Below are 20,992 nucleotides of genomic sequence, written 5' to 3' on the forward strand. Positions count from 1 at the left end.
CTAATACAGAGCAGAATATGTGAATAGTCACGTGCGAGGTACACACATCCTACATTAAAATCAGACTTTCCATCTGGTGTTCTTCACACACGGAACACATTTTCTGTCTTCTGGGTCTTGCTCATCCCATACTCTTTGCCTGAGATGCCATCCCCACTGCTTCTGGCCATCCTTCTCATACGGCACCTTTTCCAAGTAGCCTTTCCTAATCCCATCAACTAGATGAATTATCATCTCTCGAACCTCTTTGGACTTGATACCTCTAAAGTGACACTCTCTGTTCCTCCTTCTGGCATGTCATGTCCCCTGGTAAACTACTGTTTTTAAAATATGAAACTTAAATATATCTTCCTTGGACTGATTCCCTCAGGCAAAGTTATAACCATCTTTTTAAATGTCAGTGCCCTGTCCAGTCAGTAAATGATAGCAATAACAGTATTTATTATCTCATATCATCCTCAAAATCTCTCTGCGAGATAAGTATTTTCTACTTTTTATAGTTGAAGAAACAGAGACTCAGAGATACGGAGTGATTTGCCCAAGGTCATGGAGTGCTAGAGTCTTAAACAGAGGGCCCTCTCATTCCAGAGCCTCATGCTGCCAGAACATGGGACACTGAAGCTTGAGTAGTTGTTACGGATCAGCCACCTTATTAACTTCAGTCACTTTAATTCTCTCCATAAAACTATTTGCGTAGCTGAAAGGCAGTAAGATTGGGCTCGATTATCCAAGAGCCCCATCCTGCTGCCATGATTGTTGTGTTACATTGGTGCCCTGCTGGCCTCCTTCCTGAGTCCTGCCAAATTCCACAGCTGCCCTAAATTTTATCTAAGAGCAGCTAAATAAAGTTTGTTGGGATGCCCAGAGACAGAAGTCACAATCATTGCTGGTGGACATGAATAGGTGAGGTTCTTTTGGAGAACAGTTTAGCAGTATGGCTCAAGAGCCTTCAAAATGGTCTGCACCCTTTGACCTGGTGATCACACTGATAGTGTTCATACTAAGGCAATAACCCCAAAAGCTTTCTCCTCACAGATGCCCCTTACTGTGTTATTTGTACTAACGAAAAACGAAAAGCACCCAAACATCCAATAACAGTGGAATAATTGTGTTAACTTGGGGTGTCTCTCTCCTACTATTCCCACCTCCAGCTGATGAACTGTTATGTAGCCACGTAACTGGTCATTTTAAAGACCGATATAATATGAAAAAAATAATTTTTTATATAATCCCTGGCAGATGGAGCAGGGTACAACATTGTTTACATAGTACTGTCACATCCTAAATCAGTACTTGGTACACTGTAGGCACGCAGTAAATATTTGTTGAGTGAACAATCATCACTGGCATGAATCTACTCTATAGAGAAAAGGAAATATACCAAAAGTTAATAGTGTTTGCTTTTATGTGGATGGGACTAAGAGTGATTTTTATTCTGTTGTTTCTATTTTCTTTTTTTTTTTTTTGCGGTACGCGGCCCTCTCACTGTTGTGGCCTCTCCCGTTGCGGAGCGCAGGCTCAGCAGCCATGGCTCACGGGCCTAGCTGCTCTGCGGCATGTGGGATCTTCCCGGACCGGGGCACGAACCCGCGTCCCCTGCATCGGCAGGCGGACTCTCAACCACTGCGCCACCAGGGAAGCCTTCTACTTTCATTTTTGTCCTTGTGTTTTCTGTAGTGATTACATAGGACTTATTGGAAAAAGTAACTTCCATTAAGTTTTTTTGAACTTGAATCAAAGAAGAGAGGGTTAGATTGGTTACTTGCTACGGGCCAGGCACTCTGCTAAGGGCTTTACTTAAGTAATATTCCTAACTTTCCCAAAATTCCTGAAAATAAATATTATTCTCCCCATCGTATAGATGAGAACACTGAAGCTTATAGAGGTTAAGTTACTTACTCAGGCTTAAATACTTAGTAAGTAACTGAGCCAGGACTAAAATTCTGGTCTGACTTCAAATTCTGTTGTTTTCATAATCATTTTTCTTTGTCAGCTTGATTTCTAGATGAGATTTTTTTCAGAGCCTTTTGCCACTTGTCTCAGATAGGGTCTGTAGCAAAGCTGAGGTTGTAACAGCTTGTCTTTAAATTAAAAGTATGGCATGGGCTTCCCTGGTGGCGCAGTGGTTGAGAGTCCGCCTGCCGATGCAGGGGACACGGGTTCGTGCCCCGGTCCGGGAAGATCCCACATGCCGCGGAGCGGCTGGGCCCGTGAGCCATGGCCGCTGAGCCTGCGCTCCGCAACGGGAGAGGCGACAACAGTGAGAGGCCCGCGTACCAGAAAAAAAAAAAAAAAGTATGGCATTTCCAGTGTGGGTAAGGTCACTGATACCCTTGTACGCTAATTGATTTCAGAATTTGGTGATACAGCCACTTCTCTAGCAGCAAACCCAGATGCCACCACAATAAGCATCGAGGATCCTGGTGAAACCCCAGAACACCAGCCAGGACCCCCAGGAGGCTCAGGGAGAGAAGAGGATGATGAGTTACTAGGAAATGATGACTCTGATAAAACTGAGGTTTGAACTTGTCTTTTAAATTGTTTCTTTCTTTTAACTTTTTTTTTAACATCTTTATTGGAGTATAACTGCTTTACAATGGTGTGTTAGTTTCTGCTTTATAACAAAGTGAATCAGCTATACACATACATATATCCCCATATCTCCTCCCTCTTGCATCTCCCTCCCACCCTCCCTATCCCATCCCTCTAGGTGGTCACAAAGCACCAAGCTGATCTCCCTGTGCTATGCAGCTGCTTCCCACTAGCTATCTATTTTACATTTGGTAGTGTATATAAGTCTATGCCACTATCTCACTTCGTCCCAGCTTACTCTTTTAACTTTTAAAAACCTCGCTCATGCATTTATTCACTGTCTCCTGTGTGCCAGGTAGAATGCCAAGCAGTGACGACACGAAGGTAAATCATGTAAATCGAGGTAAATCTGCCTTGGGGGAGAAACAGACAAGCGAACAGACCATTGTTACCCATGGGGAGCATGCTGGGGTTGTGGGAGCAGAGACAAGGGGGTTACAGAAGGCTTCCTGGAGGCAGTGACATTTAAACTGAATCTTGTTGAAAGAATAGGAGAACCCAGGAAGAGGGTGTGGAAGGTGATCTGGGCAAAGGGAACAGTTTTGGTGAAGTCACAGAGGCATGAAGGAACATGGTACAGAAAGCACATCTTCCATCTTCATGTACATTGGGAGCAAAATATAGGTGGAGACAGGAGATGAGGCTCACAGATAGGCAAGGACTCAACCCTTCTGAAAACTGTTGGGAGCCATTGAAAGATTTTAAACAATATGACCAGATACGTTTAAAGATGTTTAAGATACAGTGGCGCTGTGGAGTATGAGCTGGTGGGAGACGGACTAGAGGCCAGAAAACCAGGTAGGAGACTGGTGAAGTGGCCTGAACTAGAACTGGATACAGATGTTTAGCAGATGGGCTCACTAGGACTTGGTGGAAAAGGGGTGAGGAAGAGAGGGAGGATTCTATGGAGAGTTCTAGGTTTCTGCATCCGGTTGAATTTCGAATATCAGAGCTGTTTTTGATCACAAAAATTTACTTCCATGTACACTGTCGGTGCATTCCAGAAAAACAGTATTTCTAGTAATATTTTATAAATGGATCATGATCGTGATTCACTAGAGGAGTACTCAATTTATAGCAGTGTGTTCACAGGCTCATGAAATAGTGGAGTGGCAAGTGCTCTTCGTGGAACTCCATGAAATATCAAAATAAGTACCAAAGTATCTGTCAAATTAAATAGCATTGTGTACTAGATATTGTGGCAAGAGCTCAGACTTAGGAGCCTGAGTTTGAATCCAGGTCTGGCCAGTAGTAATAGCTCTGTGGTCTTGGATAAGGTACTTTAATTTCCCTAAACCTGATTTCCTCATTGGAAATATAAGAAAATAGTATACTGACTATTGTCGTCATTACCATCACAACAGCTAATATTTATTCAGTGTTTAATAGCTGCCAGGTACCATTTAAAGTTCCTTACTTGGATCATCTCATTTAATGCTTAAAACAACCCTATGCAAGGAACTATTCTCAGCTTCATTTTGTAAATGAGAAACCGGAGGCACAGAATTTAAGTGACTTTTGCCCCAGGACACACAACTGGCAGGTGCAGATGGAACTTTAAAGCAAGGCACTCTGAGTCCCTCTGTATTAGAGTAGTGTATGGTAAGTGCTTATCAAAATTGTTGGCACCCTCAGGATACAGGAATGATTTTTAGTATAACTGAGCGTATTAATTAGTTGCGGTTCTTCAGAGAAATAGATCAATAGGATATGTATATGTAGAGAAAGAGATTTACTTTTTTTTAAAATTGGTTCACGTGATTGTGGATGCTTGGTGAGTCCAAAATCTGATGGAGGATGCTGGCAGGCTGGAGACTCAGGAAAGAGAATTTGAATCCAAAGGCATTGTGCTGGAGAAGTAGGAAGAGCTGATATTGCAGTTGAAGTCTGAGGGCATCTGCTGGAGGAGTCCCTCTTGCTCAGGGGGTCACAGCCTTTGGTTCTATTCAGGCCTTCACCTGATTGGCTGTGGTCCACCCATATTATGGAGGGCAATCTGCTTTATTCAAAAAGTCCACCAATTTAAATGTAAAGCTCATTCAAAAACACCCTTACAGAAACATCCAGAACAATGTTTGATCAAATATCTGGCATCATGGCCCAGCCAAGTTGACACATAAAATTTACCATCACACGGAACAACAGCAGCCATCAAAAGTTTAAGAAGAAATGTATGGGGGAAAAAATCTTAAAACTGAAAACATTATATCCATTATCTCAATTTTGTCAGGGAATCGGGAAGAGGTTACCAATATTCTATGATAGTGACAGAATTTCTTGACCTAGCTTATGGAACATGGGTCTCTGGTGTTCAGTATCTTGCAATATTAGAGTTGGAAAGAATCTACAGTTTCCTCTACAATAAGTCCCCTACATACGAACCTTCAAGCTGCAAACTTTCAAAGATTCGAACGTGTGTTCGCATGTCCAGTCATGTAAGTTCATGTGTCTGGCGTACATTGTCACATGTGTGCATCCTCTACAAGTGTTTGTGCTTTTGTGAACTTTACTGTACAGTACTGTATAGAGTACAGTATCTTTATTTCAAGCCCAGGATGTCCACAAGCAAGCGTAAAAGCAGCGGTGATATAGCTTGTACAGTACTACCCAGACATCACTGGATCGTTTTTTTAAGAGGGTAGATAGAATTGAATCCAGCAAGGAACCAGAACCTGTGCCATCAGTGGCAGGAGTGAGTGAAATTGCACCTTGCCCTCCGTGTCCTGTTGCTGAAGATCCTTCAGCTCTACCATCTCCCACCTCTCCCTCCTCCAGTCAGTAACTCTTCTTGCCTCTTCACCCAGTGCCAGCCCCTGTATGCCAGCTGTTGTACTGCACTACTGTACTTTTCAAGGTACTGTACTGTAAGATTAAAAATGTTTTCTTGGGCTTCCCTGGTGGCGCAGTGGTTGAGAGTCCGCCTGCCGATGCAGGGGACACGGGTTCGTGCCCCCGTCTGGGAAGGTCCCACGTGCCGCGGAGCGGCTGGGCCCGTGAGCCATGGCCGCTGAGCCTGCGCGTCCGGAGCCTGTGCTCCGCAACGGGAGAGGCCACAACAGTGAGAGCCCCGTGTACCGCAAAAAAAAAAAAAAGTTTTATTTTTTGTGTTTGTTTTTCATGTATTTGTGTGAAAAGTATTATAAACCTATTACAGTGCAGTACTGTATAGCCGACTGTGTTCGTTGGGCACCTAGGCTAACTTTGTTGGACTTAGGAACAAATTGGATTTCCAAACGCACTCTTGGCATGGAACTTGTTCGTATACAGGGGACTTACTGTATTTCAGCTTCCCTCTCAAGATATTAATGCTCTCCGTGGCGTGTCAGAAAGACAACACCTGAATACCTCTAGGAGCAGGCTGCTCATGACCGTGTAAAGCAGCCCCTACCACTTTTGGAAAACTTCAATGGTGGAAGATTTTTCCTTTCTAGTGAACAAAAAATATCTGCCTATAGCACCTTCCCTCGTCTTGCAAAGGTCCTTAGGGTGCATCTGTACTTTTTGCTGTATGAATTCTCTTCAGATATCCGAGGACGGCAGTCACACTTCCTGGCATGGGGCGTGTATTCTTCTGTAGAGAGCTGTGCTCTTGGTACGGGCGTGGCCCTCCTAGCGCGCCTCTTCTAAATAGGAATTTTGGTTTTTTGTTAGAGCAGTTTATTTTAAGTTTTTAATTCTTTAGAGCGAGTCAGTATATCAGATTTTTGAGAATTCAGGTGGTGATAGTAGTGAGGATGTTGAAGCGGAGGAAGGGGAAAAGATATTTACACTGACTGCCTTCTGTAGGTACATGTTTGTGTGTGTGTATATACATATATATGTTGTTTTGCATAGTAATTAAGCTAGTCCTTCCTATTATCCTATAAGGTAGATCTTGTTACCTGCACTTTTTATTTTTTTAATTATTTTATATATTTTTTTGCGGTACACGGGCCTCTCCTTGTTGTGGCCTCTCCCGTTGCGGAGCGCAGGCTCAGCGGCCATGGCTCACAGGCGGCACGTGGGATCCTCCCGGACCGGGGCACGAACCCGCGTCCCCTGCGTCGGCAGGCGGACTCTCAACCACTGCGCCACCAGGGAAGCCCACCTGTACTTTTTGGATAAGGAAGACTGAGATGAGTCTAGTGATTTGATGAAGCCATCCCCTAGTGAAGGGACCAGGATTTGAAACCTTTTGGTGTGTCTTCAGAACTGATGCTTTTATGTCAGGCTGAGAATTGGGCATGGCTGTGGTAAAATTGATTGATGAATGCAGAAGAGTTTTGTCTTTCGTACATCTTGATTTTCCATTAGACCCTCTCTCTTTCTCTGGGTAGCTAGAATAAGGAAATTGCTTCTGTGTTCATTACGTTTTTTATTTTACCTCTGACAGTTACTTGCTGGACAGAAGAAAAGCTCCCCCTTCTGGACATTTGAATACTATCAAACATTCTTTGATGTAGACACTTACCAGGTTTGTAATCCAGATTTACCTTTCTTTTGTCGTATAATGCAGACTTGTTCCTTCTATGGTTAAACAATCGAGTAACGTGAAAGGTTTTGTATACTGGATATGGTCTTCAAAAGTAAAAGGTCAATTAGCATTTGAAAATACTAAATGAAATAATAAAAAAAATACTAAATAAATAATAAAGCTCTAATCACTGAGTTTCAGTTTTGCAGTGCAAACTTATTAAACTTTAAGAAAAAAAATCTTCAGTAGACTTAACTGCTGTGCTGTTTTGCAGGTCTTTGACAGAATAAAGGGGTCTCTTTTGCCAATACCAGGAAAAAACTTTGTGAGGTTGTATATCCGCAGCAACCCAGATCTCTATGGTATGTGTAGTGCTGTTTTGATTCTTTTCCATGTCCCAGCTAAGCCCAGGTGAGTGTGCGGGTTGCCTGGAAAGTCGGAGAAGTGCACTGTTGGTGGGGCATGTGGTGTTTTATTTGACTCTTCTGAGCTTTGGTAGCAACTGTTGCAAAGAATTTGGAGAAAATGCAATTGTATTTCTATTAATGCGCTGATGACAAGTAATAGTATGTCCTTTGAAAGTCTTCAAATGACATTACAAATTCAAGACAAATTAAGTCACTTGTGTAAGAGGAGATCGTTGATTTTAATTTTAGAGGATTTCGTGGTGGGGGTGAGTGTGGAGGAGCTTCTCTCATGCTTATTCATGATGTGCTGAGTTCCAGCTCTGCACAGGCTGGCTTCCCCTTGAAAGTCTGTAAGAGGATGGGCCAGGGGATAATGTGATTCCGACCTCCCTGCTATCCGAGAAGGGATCAGAGGTCCATCCAGTGATCCTGAAGGAAAGGGTTCCAACAACGGTGGCCTGTGTTTGAGGGGAGAAGAGAGCCGGCGGCTCTGAGTGCTTCTGTTTGCAGGTGCTGTACGAAAGACTTGGTGCACACGGGCACACTTAATTCTTGCATCAACCTTTGGGTAGGTATTATTATCCCCGTTTTTCAAAAGAGGAAGCTGGTGCTCAGTGGGGTTCAGTAATATATATGCTCAATCCTAAACATTAAGTTTTAGAGTGATTATACTTGTTGATTATAAGAGGAAAAGGAGTTCAGGAGAATCTATTGTGTGCCAATCACTACATACACTCTTTAATCCTTTTCAACAAGACTATGTATTAAGTACTCTTATCCCTGTTTTCCATGTGAGAAAAACTAAAACTGGGATTTGAGACATCATGGATGAACTTGGAGGGTGTTAATGCTTAGTGAGATATGTCAGACAGAGAAAGACAAATGCTATATGGTATCACTTATATGTGGAATCTAAACACTAAAACAAACTAGTGAATCTAACAAAAAAGATACAGACTCACAGATATAGAGAACAAACTAGTAGTCTCCAGTGGGTAGAGGGAAGGGAGGAGGGGCAAGATAAGGGGTAGGGGATTAAGAGGTACAAACTAGTTAAGTATAAAATAAATAAGCTATAAGGATATACTATGCAGCACAGGGAATATAGCAAATATTTTATAATAACTATAAATGGAATGTAACCTTTAAAAATTGTGACTCACTGTGTTGTACACTTGAAACTTATGTAATATTGTAAATCAACTATACATCAGTTAAAAAGTAAAAGTAGGGAATTCCCTGGTGGTCCAGTGGTTAGGACTCTGAGCTTCCACTGCAGGGGCCACGGGTTCAGTTCCTGGAACTAAGATCCCGCAAATTGCACAGCATGGCCCAAAAAAAAAAAAAAAGTAGAACTAGCTCCTAGTTCAGTTTTATGTAAAAGCCCCCATTTATTCTATTAGACCGGTGTTTTTAAGCTACAGAACCTTTTCATCAAATGGCACAGATGTCCAATATTTAAAACCAGTCAAAGTGGAGCAGCTCTGATGGAGGTTGAGGAAAGTCTCCCTTCCACTCAGCTTCCTCCCTCAGGGACAGACACAGAAGTTCCATCCAGATGTCCATGGAATTGCTGGAGCTCCAGTGAGCATAGTGTGAAAACCATTGCCTTGGCCCAGGCCTCTCAGTTAAAGGTTGCCAAGGTGGCATTTCTTTCTAGCTCTCATTCATCCTTACTTCTAGCCTGAGAACTTCTTGAGAAGCAGATTCTGTGTCTGAGGAATCCACGTCGTCAGCACCTGGCAGAGGGCTTGGTGCAGAGTAGGTACTCAGACAGTTTTTGAGCACCTTATTTTGTGCTAGAGACTGAGGATTCAAAGATAAAGTCATGATCTCCATCCCCAAGGAGAAAGAAGAGAGGGACCCAGCGTTTGCTGAGCACCTAACAGGTGCCAAGCATGGAGTTCGGCACTGTTTTACTGTGTTACACTGTTTTATTTCCCACGCTCCAAGGTAGCCTTATCTTACAAAAGAGAAAAATTGAGGTTTGGGGAGGACAGCCTGCCCATAATCACAGAGTTAGCAACAACAACAACAGCAACAGTAAGAGCAAACACACATAGAATGCTTGATATATTCCAGACACTGTCATTAGGGAACAACCTGTATTAACTCATGTAATCCTCATAATAGCCCCAACTTTATGAGGTAGGTACTATTATTATCCCCACTGTATACATGAGGACACTGTGTCGCATAGAAGTCTAACAACTGGCCTAAGATCACGCAGCTAGTAAGTGGCGGAGGATTCAAATCAGTACTGTAGCTCGTAATCCATATTCTTCATCACTGTGTTTGGCTGTCTCTCGTGACAAGGCCAGGATACAAACCCAAAGCATCCTTCTTCCCACAGCACTACTAATCTCATGAGCCCATAGACATGGTTAAAAAAAGAAGGTACAATCTCGGTAAAGTGTTTTCTAGCAGAGAGGGCTGGGCCTCGTGGGGTGGGTTGGAGGAAAATGGTCAGGAACAAGATGACAGAAGAGCCAGTCTGCAGAATCTGAGGGAAAGACTGATGAATTTGACTACATTTAAACTAAAATTTAAAATTTCTGGGCTTCCCTGGTAGTGCAGTGGTTAAGAATCTGCCTGCCGATGCAAGGGACACGGGTTCGAGCCCTGGCCCGGGAAGATCCCACATGCCGCGGAGCAGCTAAGCCCGTGCGCCACAGCTACTGAGCCTGAGCTCTAGAGCCCGCAAGCCACAACTACTGAGCCCACCTGCCACAACTACTGAAGCCTGCACGCCTAGAGCCCATGCTCCGCAACAAGAGAAGCCACTGCAATGAGAAGCCCGCGCACCACATCGAAGAGTAGCCCCCGCTCACTGCAACTAAAGCCCGTGCACAGCAACGAAGATCTAACACAGCCAAAAAAATAAATAAAAATTTCTACACCACAAAATAAACCATAAGCAAGGTAAAAAATAAATAAATAAACCACAGACCAGAGATAATATTTCAATGCACATAACCCACAAAGGATGCAAAGCAAGTGTACATGTAGGATGCCTACCGATTATGAGAATAAAACCAAGTATAAGTTCTGGGGGAAAATGAGCAATTCACAGAAAAGGAAACCCAAATGGCCAATAAATATAGGAAAAGATAGTTATCCCTACCTGAAGTAAAAAATTAAACAGGATATTATTTATGTCCATTATTTTAGGAAGCATACAAATTGGCTTGTCTTCATTCATTCATTCAATTAATTCAACAAACACGGAACACTTACTCTTCTAGGCACTGGAGGTACAGTAGTAAATAACACACAAAAATCCCTGCCCTGAGGGAGTTTATAATCTAAGTTTAACAATAGACAAAGAAAATAGGTAAAATATCAACACATAGTGTGCTAGTGATAAATGCTAAGGTGAACATTTAAAAGCAGAGAAGAAAGACAGTAAATGTTTGTGTAGGTGGGTGGATTTGAAATTTAAAAACTTTAAAAATTTATTTGAGTAAATACCTGAAGGAATTGGGAGCAATACATATAGGTATCTCAGGGAAGAGCATTTGAAACAGAGAGCTCAGCACGTGCAAAGGCCCTGGGGCAGGAACTTGCCTCATGTGCTCAAAGAACAGTGAAGAGTCTAGTGTGACTGGGCCAAAGTGAACAAGGGTGTCTAGTGGCTGAGGTCAGAGGGACAGTGTGGAGGGGGGCACGTCATGTAGGGTCTTGTAAGCAAGTGAAGACTTTGGCTTTTGCTTGAGTGAGATGCCATCGAAGGGTCTGAACAGAGGAATGACCTACTCTAAGTCAGCTTTTCATAAACATTGATACCAACTATTGCCAAGAATGTGGAGCAAGGGGAACTTTTGTATAATGTGGGTGGGTATGTAACTGGTGCCACAAATTGGAGCAGTTTGAAGATGCTCATACCCTACAACTTAGCAGTTCTACTCCTAGATGAATAGTCTTAGTGAAACTCACATATATACAAGAAGGCATGTAGAGGAATATTATTATTCATTACCTCAGCATTGCTTGTAATAGCAAATATTTAGAAATGACCAAAATATTCATCAGCAGGAGCATGGATCGGTAAATGATGGTGTGTTCATGTACAGAATTTTGTAGGTTTTAGAAATGAATGTGATCTATAAGCATCAACGTGGATACATCTCAGAACGATAGTCAATTAAAAAAAAAGCATGTTGTAAAAGGATATAAGTAGTATGACAGCATTAGAAAGATTTGAAAAAGAGGCATGATGGGTATACCAGTGTTTGTTTTATCATTTTTGGGCTTTTCTGTATGTTAGAAATATTTTATAACATAAAATGCACAATACAAACTAAATTAACACTCCCTCCCACCCCACCCCATAATTAGAGTAGGAATTTGGCAGGAACAAGGAAGAAAGAAGACAGAATGAAGCATTGTGGCAGGCCTGGTGGTTGTGTTTCTCTAGAGGCCAAGCAGGTGGTTGTGTTTCTCTAGAGGCCAAGCTTCCTTTGTGCCTGAGTGCACCAGAGGCAGCAACTGTGTCTGTCACACATCACTGTGTCCCCAGCACCAGCCCAGGGCCCAGAGGATAGTAGGTATTTAGTAAATAATGGCTAACAGGATCCGATAGTCTCTGCTTTCTAGTTATGGGTACTATATAATATTTTGACCGCTTGTGGTCGCATGCTTTGATGGTCTCAGCCCATCAACAGCACGTCAGTTTTGTTCATTTGTTCAGTAAAGCTTTTGGGGATTTTTAAATTATTGTTGTTGGTTGTAGGGTTTTTTTTTTTTTGTTGTTGTTAAATATTTTATGTGTTAGTCACTCAGAATAATATCAGAATAATACAGTGAACAGGATCAAATCCTTGGCTATATCAGAGCGCCTGCAGGCTAGTGAGTAAATGGCACTCCTTGGGAAGCTGATGTTGGTGGCTCTCTGGAGCCTCCCAGTCAAGTGCTTGCGCTCCCTTTCCCACCTTAAGGAAGCAACTTGACTTCGAAAAGTGCTCACGCATTTCTGCTAGTCATCTCCCCCAACACAATAATTTTCTTAATTTTATATGTCAAGGTGCCTGCAGTTATCCCAAAAGATATTGCAGAATATTAGTGAAATTGAAAAATGAAATTCATAAAATGTATTAAAATCTCTAAATTTAAAAATTGTATTTGTTCTAATAGTCCTTTTTCTAGATGGGGAGAAACAAGGATGGTGTTCATGAAATCAAGCGAAATAATGAAAGGGATTTACAAAGCATGGTGCACTCATCCACTTAGCGGAATTTTTTATAATCACTAAAAAAGAATTAGTTGATTTTTATGTATAGCTATAGTAGAATCTCCAGAACATAATAAGGTGGAAATACATATGCTTGTTAGCGTTTGTATAAAGTGTGTGCGCGCACACACACACACACACACACACACACACATACACAAATATGCATTTGCTTATATGTGTATAGGAATCTCTGGCAGGATTCACCAGAAACTGGTTACAGCGGTGAGCTCTGTGGAAGCAAAATGCATAGCTAGGGAACAGAGAGGAAAGGAATCTTACTTTTCTCTATATTCCCTTTTCGTGCCTTTTGAACACTGAACTATGTGCATGTATTACTTTTTGATTAAAACAAGAAAGAAAAAAATAAAGACGCACATACACATACACGGTGATTTGTTAGATTAAATGAACCCTTTCCTAAAGTGTTCTGCTTGCCCTACTCTTCCATTTAGACAACAAAGGACCTATCTGATTTAAAATATTTTTCTCTGGCATTAACATTTGGTACTTATGTAAAGGAAATAACCTTTGCTTCCTGTATCCTGATGGTGAAGGTTTAACAAAATGTCCATAAATTTTTTTTGATGATCCTCCAATAAAAGAAACTATAAGCAAATCAGTGTCTTTATTCATCTAATCATGGAAGGTGTTTTGGTCTGTGCATTTCAATCCCCCTTGTCTTTAAGGCAGCTAATTACTGAGTTGCATGTTTGACCTTTTAAAAAAGAAAATCTCCACTAAACGAGTACTGATTCCATCTAAAATTCCTTTTCCCTTCCCTTTAGATTCCATCTAAAATTCATATTCACCTCACATGAATAGGGTGAGGGAGATAAGAAATTATTTTGTGAGAGCCTAAAAGCTGGCTCTTCATTTACTTGTCTGAATTTTCTGGTTTGCTTTGCAGGCCCCTTTTGGATATGTGCCACGTTGGTCTTTGCCATAGCAATTAGTGGGAATCTTTCCAACTTCTTAATCCATCTGGGAAGGAAGACATACCATTATGTGCCCGAATTCCGAAAAGGTTGGTGAATAGCTTGACTCATTTGGAATGCTGTTCGTTGGTAACCGTGAGTTCTTTCTACCCACTGAGCTCTTAGACCCCTGTCTGTAGGTCCTGCAGCCCTTTTTTTTCTGTATTTAAGGGCTCAAAATTAATCACCCGTCTATATAAATCCACATAGTCGTTTTATTTTCTATTGTGGTAAAATATATATAACCTACAATGTACCATTTTAACCATTTTTAAGTGTATAGTTCAGTGGCATTAAGTATATTCAATATTGTGAATCCATATACTCTTGGAAAACGGTAAGGCAAGACCCCATAGCAATCGGAATTTATCCAAAGAAAAATGTACAAAATAAGTAAAAAGCAGTGTGCATGAAAGTCTCCACTGTAGCATTATTTGTATTATCCAAATGTTGGAAACAATAGGGGCATTGTTATTTAAGGCATCATGACTCAGCTAGCTGGGTCTGTAGCCATTAATTATGAAGCACTTAGAGCAACATGGAAAACTCATAATCCACACTTAGGCCGGGGGCTTCCCTGGTGGCACAGTGGTTGAGAGTCCGTCTGCTGATGCAGGGGACACGGGTTTGTGCCCTGGTCTGGGAAGATCCCACATGCCGCGGAGCGGCTGGGCCCGTGAGCCATGGCCGCTGAGCCTGCGTGTCCGGTGCCCGTGCTCCGCAACGGGAGAGACCACAACAGTGAGAGGCCCGCGTACCACACACAAAATAAAAAAACAAACTTAGGCCAGTGCTGTTAGCAGCTTTGTTAAAGAGAAGTTTACAAATGGTCAGGGCCCAGGAGGGAGAATGCAGAAGTGAATGTGTCCTAGTGATGGGCTTGTGGATGACGTGCTTATTTTAAAACGTCCTTTCTTGTGGCAGTATTGGATAGCTGGGGAAAAAAAACCAAACAGCTTTGAGGGATTTGCAGATGTCAGCCACCCCAAGTTGGAGGTGTTTGGCTCTGCAGGAGATTGGCCTGTGCCACTTTCTCCATTCTCTCCTTCCCTCCCTCCGTCCCTTCTGGCCTGCTCTCCTGTTGAAAGGCTGTATAAGAGCATGGGCTCGGGAACCAGGCCATCGGCTTCAGGTCCCAGCTCCACCATTCACTAGCTTCTACCTTGCTGGGCAAATTATTTCATCTCTCTTGGCCTCAGATTCCTTATCAGCGAAATGCGAATAAGAATACCTGTATTATAGCGCTCTTGTAAGAATAAAGAAGTGATGTATGTAAAGAGGTTAGAATAGTGCCTTGTACAAAAAGAGTTCAGTAAAATTAACTATTGCTATATATGTATGTACACATATCTGTGTGTCTGTAGAGAAATGTATTTACCTGTGTGTATGTCCATGTAGCCTTCCTTTCGTCCCGTCTACCCTCCATACCCATTTTCCCTTCTTCTCTCCTCCATTATGGAGTCAGACCTGGATTCAGTCCCAACTCCATTTGTCAAGTAACCTTGGTTTAAATTTAACTCAATAAATGTTATCCATGAACTATCAATATGCCTTCAAGTAGCTCAGTGGTTAAGTAAAGAAAAACAGGTAAATGGATATTGCTGTAATAAATGGTATGTGTTAATTTCTATATCAGAAGTCTGTAGAGGTATATTGACAGAGAAGAGGAGTGAATCACCCTACCTGAGGGTGTGGAAGCTGTGGGGGGAGCGGGGAGGGCAGAGGTCAGGGGTCCTTGTCTGTTCTTATCCTGTTTGGCTGGGCATCCCAGTGGGAGTCATGGGATGTATGTGCCAGTAAGATAGTCGTTGACTCGATCAATAAATATTTTTCCATTTGATGTAAAGATTATAAGTCACACATCCAAGGTCATGTCCCGCTTCTACCACTTATTAATTATTTGACCCTAACCAAACCACTTAGTTCTCTGATCCTGTTTCCTCATCTCTAAAGTAAAGATATAGATTATATGAAATAATGTGTTTATATACAAGTTAACAATATAAAAAGGTTATTCTTGATTGGGCATTTATTATTTATCAATCAGTGTTCTAAATATACGTGTTTTTACTCATTGAATTCTCCTAGTAATCTTATAAGGTAGTGTACTATTATTATTCCCATTTTACAGATGAGAGGCAGGAAGTTTAAGTAACTCACCACCCAGGTCTACTCAACTGTAATTGGCAGAGCTAGGATAAGAGTCTGCATATACAGTCTGTAGCTCTGACTGTTGAACAACGTTACCTCTCAGTAAAGCACTCAGTGTAATGCCTGACACCCAGTGGACAGCTGTAGTCACTGTAGCAGTTCCCTTCCCCTCCCTTTAGTTATTCAAGAAAAAGGCAGTATATCAGCAGAATTACATTTGGCTTAATGCTGGAGTTCCCCATGTGAAAAAAACTGCTCTGGGAGCTGAAAATGTTTTGGACAGTCACATATCTTACCCAGAGTCTGACTGTAGTTGCTAGGAGTGCCTTTGTTCTTGCCAAGAGCGTTCAGTGGATTACCTGGTGACTTTCATCTGGGAAGGGCTGGTGTTGCGGACTGAGCCGCTTATGATCCTCCACTCCAGAAGAGGGAGGACGAATCCTCTAGGGCGTGCTGCTAGAGGAGGGGGAGGGAGGGACAGTAAGTAATACACTGAGCATTGCTCCTCTGAGGAGCCGCTAAGTAGCATTTCCACCACAGAGACCGAACTATTTAAAGAAGAAAGTGGAACTGGAGACTATTCCAAGCAATTCATCGGTGAGCTGGAACTCCCTGTTTCAGAGACAGAAGGAACTCTGAGTAGCACGTAGAACAAGTTAATCTGAACCCAGGTCATTTTCGTAAATTTGCTAAAGAAATCAGTGTCAGCTCTTGTTATATTAGGAAGGAAGATGTGTTCTTCCAAGGGGATAGTTGACTTGTATTTGATTGAAATGTTCTGTGTATTTAAACACTTGCAGTGTGGCCCTCGGAAGTATTTCAGTTGCATAATTCAGTTGTTTAATACTATTAGTTGTTAGTAATTAAGTGAATTATAGAAGCCATAGGAGAGACTACTGGTCATCACCACAAACACAAATGCTAAAGGGGCATGGATTCAGCACATTTATAGAGCACCTACTGCTTGTTGGGTACTGTGCCAGGCTCAGGGGTTGAGACCAGTAAGACACAATCCCCTGATCCAGTGAGGCAGGTGGACACTCCTGCAGGGAGTAAGTCCAGCAGGTACCAGAAGTGCCGTGACACTGCATTAAAGGCATGGTGGAATTAAAACTTGTGTCCTCTCGCCCTCAGTGTCCATCGCAGCCACAATCATCTATGCCTATGCCTGGCTGGTTCCTCTTGCACTCTGGGGTTTCCTTGTGTGGAGAAACAGTAAAGTTATGAACATCGTTTCCTATTCATTCTTGGAGATTGTGTGCGTCTATGGATATTCACTCTTCATTTATATCCCCACAGCGGTAAGTACCACGCTGATTCTGAGTGAGGCCCTGTTCTTAGTGGAAAATTCAACCAGCATCATTATTTCTAGCCTAACACTGATGTGCATCTGAAAAATACCCCTTGAATTTAGAAGTTTAGTGGGAATGGAGGCCGGGGAGCCAAGTGCTTTCCCTGGATCTTGAGCCCTTTGTTAGGAAAGCGTTCCCCTCAGTCTGCACGCTGGTGGCGTTTCTCTGGGCTGTTCTGGGAAACCCGAGTGGCAGTGAAGGCCCAGCTGCTGACAGGCTCCTGGGCCTTTATGAACACGTGTGCCTGGAACGAACAAATGCCTCGCTGAGTGCCTCCCCCAAGCCCTCCCCGCCCTCCTTTTCTTTCAGATACTGTGGATCATCCCCCAGAAAGTGGTCCGCTGGATTCTAGTTATGATTGCCCTGGGCATCTCAGGCTCTGTCTTGGCAATGACATTTTGGCCAGCAGTTCGTGAGGACAACCGACGCATCGCATTGGCCACAATTGTGACGATTGTGTTGCTTCACATGCTGCTTTCTGTGGGCTGCCTGGTATGGTCTCATTCCGATGCTCTTCCGGTGCACTTTAGATGCAAATGCTAAGACCTCAAACTGTTAGGCACCTCGGCTCTTTAAAAATTGGCTCCATGAAATAAATATCGTTTTAAATAGACTGTCCTAGATGAGAAATAATAGTCATGAGAATTTGATTATAATCTCTGACTTCACCTAACTTCTGAAGTTTGGTTGAGATTTGGTGTCTGGCCAGAGGAAGTAGGGGTGGATGAGTGTCTACATATAGAGCTGGGGAGGGGAGGGTCCGGGGGGGCGGGGGTTCCGCCTCTGGATGCTTTTACTGGTTTTCTGCACAGACTCAGAAAGAGTTTTGAAATTCAGCGTTTCATAGGTAGAAAGCTCGAGAATGAAGTCAAAATAGGAAAAAGTTATCTTTAAGATGAACAACATTTAAAACAATGTTTGAATTAATGTGTTTAGGTATCTTTTTAGGGAAACCATGTGCGTTTGAGTCAGACAGGCCCAGATTGAAGACCAGCTGTGTCACTCACTGGCTGTATGAGCTTGGGCAGGGAACCTAACTTCTCTGAATCTGAATTTCTTAATCTGCAACGTGGGTGTAATAGTTCTTGCCACAGAGGGTTGTTCTGAGGATAAAATAAAATAATACATATAAAGCACTTAACATGGAATTTGTCCCATAAATACCCATAAATTAGATCCCTTTCCTTTGATCCTAAGGAGACATGTTCTTTGTAATTTCTGTACACATTGTGTGTAAAACTTGCTGCCCATGGCCTTAACAAGGCCTGGTATAGGTTTTTAAAAAAATCCAAATCCAAGAATGTTAAGGTCATGGCTGCCCACAGGAAGATGTTCACATAGCACATGGCCAGACCCTTGGTCAGACTTTGCAGTTACAGGAGTAAAGATTTCTTTGGCACTGTTTGATCTTGAATATTTTCTGTAGACAACCATGGTCTCATTGAGTGCTTGAATAAGATCCCAATACTTTATCATTGAACAAGTCTCACAAAAAGTGCCGAGTTCTTGGTTGACATGCATTTTACATATGCCTCAACTTTAACCCCTTGAGACAGCAGAGTGACACTGTTAATGTCTGGCACTTGGAATCTCTGGGCTGATGCCTAGAAATGCTGCTGTGACCTTCCTGTGACCCTCCTGTCTGCTGAGAAAGAAGGTGCTTTGCACTGTGACACTCTCTCGCTATAATGCCTCTCACTGGTGTCTTCCCATCTCTCTTTTGAATTTTGTGTGTGTGTGTGTGTGTTATGACCTTGTTAAGAAGTTGGTGAGGGGAAGGAGGCAGGAGAAAGGCGTTGCCGTGTTCTGTTCTGTAAAGAGTAGAGAGGCGCAAGGCAGATGGGGCTATGGAGCAGGGAGGTGTTGTTGTTATTAACACGTTTAATTTGGTACCTGTGGCCAGGATCTTTTACCTCCTAGGCCTGCTCCTCCCTTTTCGGGGTAAATGACACTGAAGTTAGGGTTTACCTGCCCATCTTGCTACTCAGGAAGTTTCTAAAAGAGAGCATCATAACGAAGCAGAAAGAGCACTCAGTGCTGCTTAGCACTGAGAGCCTAGGCTCTCAGAACTCAGAACCTGGGTTTCCTCACCTGTCAGGGAGATTCATATTTCGTGGGCTTTGGTGAGACTCCGTGAAATGGCTGTGAAAGCGCTTCGTATGCTGTGATAGTTCCTTCAGATGTAAAGAAGTTATTGAACGAGCCCTGTGTCATCAGAAACTGCCAGGGCCACTCTGCTGCCTGTTCCTCCGAGTGCCCCAGTAAGAGCGGTCCCAGGCCACAACTCTAGGGACAGTGCCCTTCCATTGGTGCCCCTCCCTGGCATCTTCCCATCTCTCTCCTGAACTTCTTACACACGCACACACGGTTGAGAAGTTGGACGAGAGAAGGAGGCAGGAGAAAAGACATTGCCCTGTTCAGTTTTAAGGGACTCAGGGGAGCGGGGCAGATTGGATGGTGGAGCAGGTAGCTAATTGCAGGTGTAGGACCGCTTCTTGGACGGGAGGCACAGTTTTCTTTCCTCGAGGAAGGGAACCATTTGTTTAGCCAGGGGCCCACTGGGTCTGGGGTTTTGTTGTCTCAACTCCATCACTGCCTGCTTTTTTGCTTATTAGTTCACCCCTCTGGACCCCCACCTCCTCACTTAGAAAAAGAAGTAAAGATGTTACCACAAGGATGAATGATATGTACGATTACTATCACTGCAAAGGCAGGGAGAGGAAATGACAGGGGAGTTACTTGAGCTGAGGGGCACTGGCTGAACCAGACAGCTTGGCCTTCTCACTGTCCCCTGGGGAACACGAATTGGTGTTTTCGCCTTAGTGCAGTGAAGCATATGACAGCCCAGCACCTGCTGTGGGTCCCTCGGTGCTTGTACTTGTACACGATCTCTAAGTTGGTCCTGGAACACACCTGGCAGGGAGACTAAGGAGGCACTAGAGGTTGCATCCTTGGCTGGTATGTTTGGAGATGCACAAAACCTGTGTTTGAGGTGGTACTGCTCCGAGTAGAGGGTCTGTGCCCTAGTGTTTGTGGAATTAATTATTTTTATTTTCGTGGATTATTTTTTCCAATCCTTTCATTTAACAGATAAGACTTGGCCAAAGTCATAGTGCGAGTTCCTAGCAGAGCCAGGTTTAGAAGCTGGGCTTCCTGGCTTATTCCGTCTGGTGAGGGTTTCCTCCAGGACCCTGGAAGATAGTCGTTGTTCTTGCATCCTGGGGGCTTCTTGGCTCAGTGCACCCGCAAGATAACTGGAGGGGCCCAACGCTAGTAGCCTGGCCCCTGCCCCTGCTCGGGTTAGGGGCCATTCTTCTCCTTCCTTGGAAAACAGCTGCTGGAAGGGGCCTTGGGGAGGAAGGCTTTTAAAACTACTAGAATTGCCCAGGGCATGTGACAAACTAGAGGGAGTCTGCAGCTAGGAACTTTTTGAAATGGATTGTTGAAGACTTAACTCGAAATAGGAATTATGTTGGGGGAAACTCCAGCGTGTTGTGTTGGCGCCCCCTTCTGGCTGATAGAGAGCAGAGCTGGTGAGATGGCTCTTGACTTGGTGGCTTTTTATCTTTTTTACCTTCCTGAGGCCCCGGCTCCAGGGGCGAGTCATGCGCAGGCAGTGGTCCCTGATTTACTAACGGGTTCACCTGTCCTTCGAACAACCCGAGTTCTAGGCTAGTGAGATTGGTATTTTCCTGGGCTCACGTTAGGCTTCTCAGACCCCGAAACAGGTGGGAAGATCCTCCCTGATGTTTTTCCGTTTTCCACCTCCTTCTGATTTTTGATAGTTAAATTGTCGATGGTGAGTGGAAGCACTTATCAAACCTTTCATT

The 20,992-nt window shown here is 43.2% G+C and overlaps 1 protein-coding gene across 3 annotated transcripts in view; it reads left to right on the plus strand.

Annotated features, from left to right (window-relative positions):
* The window catches only part of YIPF1 (Yip1 domain family member 1), a 35,147-nt gene that overhangs the window by 2,747 nt on the left and 11,408 nt on the right, over positions 1-20,992 (plus strand). For all 3 annotated transcript variants that reach the window (XM_029229682.1, XM_029229681.1, XM_029229683.1), the window contains 6 exons: positions 2,355-2,518; positions 6,965-7,045; positions 7,320-7,407; positions 13,593-13,709; positions 16,945-17,111; positions 17,472-17,654. In XM_029229682.1, coding sequence (XP_029085515.1) covers positions 2,355-2,518; positions 6,965-7,045; positions 7,320-7,407; positions 13,593-13,709; positions 16,945-17,111; positions 17,472-17,654 — 800 coding nt within the window. The remainder of the gene's footprint in view (positions 1-2,354; positions 2,519-6,964; positions 7,046-7,319; positions 7,408-13,592; positions 13,710-16,944; positions 17,112-17,471; positions 17,655-20,992) is intronic.

This window comes from Monodon monoceros, unplaced genomic scaffold (assembly GCF_005190385.1).
Source record: "Monodon monoceros isolate NGI ecotype Baffin Bay Population unplaced genomic scaffold, NGI_Narwhal_1 Super_Scaffold_18, whole genome shotgun sequence".
NCBI classification, from domain to species: domain Eukaryota; kingdom Metazoa; phylum Chordata; class Mammalia; order Artiodactyla; family Monodontidae; genus Monodon; species Monodon monoceros.